Source organism: Perkinsus marinus (genome assembly GCF_000006405.1).
Source record: "Perkinsus marinus ATCC 50983 genomic scaffold scf_1104296936832, whole genome shotgun sequence".
NCBI lineage: Eukaryota > Perkinsozoa > Perkinsida > Perkinsidae > Perkinsus > Perkinsus marinus.
Window position 1 is genome coordinate 1 of NW_003214043.1, and position 1710 is coordinate 1710.

Here is a 1710-nt window from a genome sequence, read left to right on the forward strand (position 1 = left end):
CCTCCAACTCTCCCAGTACTACCAGTGCTAGTCCTAGAGTCCGCTCCCAATACCACTCCATCCTTAAATTTCATGGCCATAATGGTAGTACCTGTATGGACGCTTTACATCAGCGGATTGGCAGTGGATCCACCAGCGTACCCGTCTGGATGCCCTTAGCTGGGCCGTTATCCGAGTACCCCATATACTGCATCAAATCATCGATCTCATCATCCTTTTGTTGCTCAACCACCCCAGCGACACTACCAACAATAGTACGAGGAACCAATCTTTGCTATCAGTACCTCATATCCCCAACATGCTGTTGTTTAGCAAACTGTCGCTCAGCAATGAACGTGGCCATAGTAATAGAAAAAACAACAACAACGAGATCGTCACTGCATCATCATCCTTATGTCTCATACACTCGAACACTACTCTACTACTCTAACCTCAACTCGACCAAACAGAGCCAGCAGAATAGCCTCGACATTTCCGTGACTCCAATGATCACGCCACTTCCCTTTCGGTAAAGTATCCCACTACTACATCAAACTCCAAGCCACTAGGACAGTGATCTACACCCTAGATGGATCATTGGACAACTGGCATGCATGTTAAAGAGCTGCTCACCTCAACACCGTTATACGTAATACTCAGAGCCCACTGGCAAGGAAATCCATACACAATAGATATATACTCAGATACTGGGTTATGCAAAAAGGCGGACAATACTGCCCACCTGAAATGATCCTAGATTCCCACAATCGGAGGCCACATTTCACGTCTTGAAAGATGCCAATCGTTACAACGTAGACCAGGGCATAACACCTTTCGCAGAGTAAGAGTATTCCATTTGAGCATGCCAGGTACTGCCTCGAGTAGATTCACTGGCTGCTGGCTGCCTCCCAACACAATACCTTTTATCATGGATAACACTCATAATAAGTCTACTGTTACTAATACGTGTAGGGTAAAGTGAGGCTATGATATGTACTTATCCTTATGCTCTATAAGCATCCTAGCACTACTCTTAGCATCAAAGAACAATCCATCAATCTCCTCTATGTCGCTCTTCTCTACCCTATTCTCCCTACCATATGTCGCTGCTACTACTGCTGCTGGAGCCAACAACTGTAGACAGTACCTGCAACAATAAGCCCACTGGTGATTACAATACTATAGCTAAGAAGAACAAGATCGAGTAGCTCCTTTGCTAGATCATGGATAATACCCCGACTAATCCTTTTTGTGAGATACTGCATTAAACAGTATAATAATCAGCAGTGTTAGAATACGTTTTTGATTTCCTCAGTTGAGCCCAGAAGTTTACTCACTGCATTTTGGAAATTCCCGAGAATTTCCAAAAATTTCCTCAGAATTTCTGTGCATATTTGTCTCGATTCTACATCCGTTTAGCCAAATAGAAGGCGAGATTTTTCTCACATATTTCAATAGCCCACGTGCAGCATACAGATGTTTATTGGATCTCACCTTAGACTGGTGACATGGCCAACCTTCCCAAGAAGCTCCATAGCTTCCTCTCCCACAATAAGGCCTTCCGTCTGGGCTCTGATAGCGACTATCTGGATGATCTCATCGACTGAGTAGGGGAGGGTACGAATGATAACAAGCCGGTCTAGTAGGTCCACAGGCATACCATGTGGAGAGACAATCTCCGTACCCCTGAGGAAACATACTAAAAGCTGGACTCATGGACAGCTACTACTA

General features: G+C 44.6%; 2 protein-coding genes across 2 annotated transcripts; both read right to left on the reverse strand.

The window, feature by feature from the left end:
* Positions 1-109: 109 nt before the first annotated feature.
* On the reverse strand, positions 110-343 carry Pmar_PMAR001590 (hypothetical protein; the record flags this gene model as incomplete). Its single annotated transcript, XM_002783653.1, has 2 exons — positions 110-242; positions 285-343. The coding sequence occupies 2 exons, from the start codon at positions 341-343 to the stop codon at positions 110-112; spliced, it is 192 nt and encodes a 63-aa protein (XP_002783699.1).
* Positions 344-963: 620 nt separating this feature from the next.
* Pmar_PMAR001591 (conserved hypothetical protein) lies at positions 964-1637 on the reverse strand (the record flags this gene model as incomplete). Its single annotated transcript, XM_002783654.1, has 2 exons — positions 964-1126; positions 1474-1637. 2 exons carry the CDS (start codon positions 1635-1637, stop codon positions 964-966), a joined length of 327 nt encoding a protein of 108 aa, XP_002783700.1.
* Between the last annotated feature and the right edge of the window lie 73 nt (positions 1638-1710).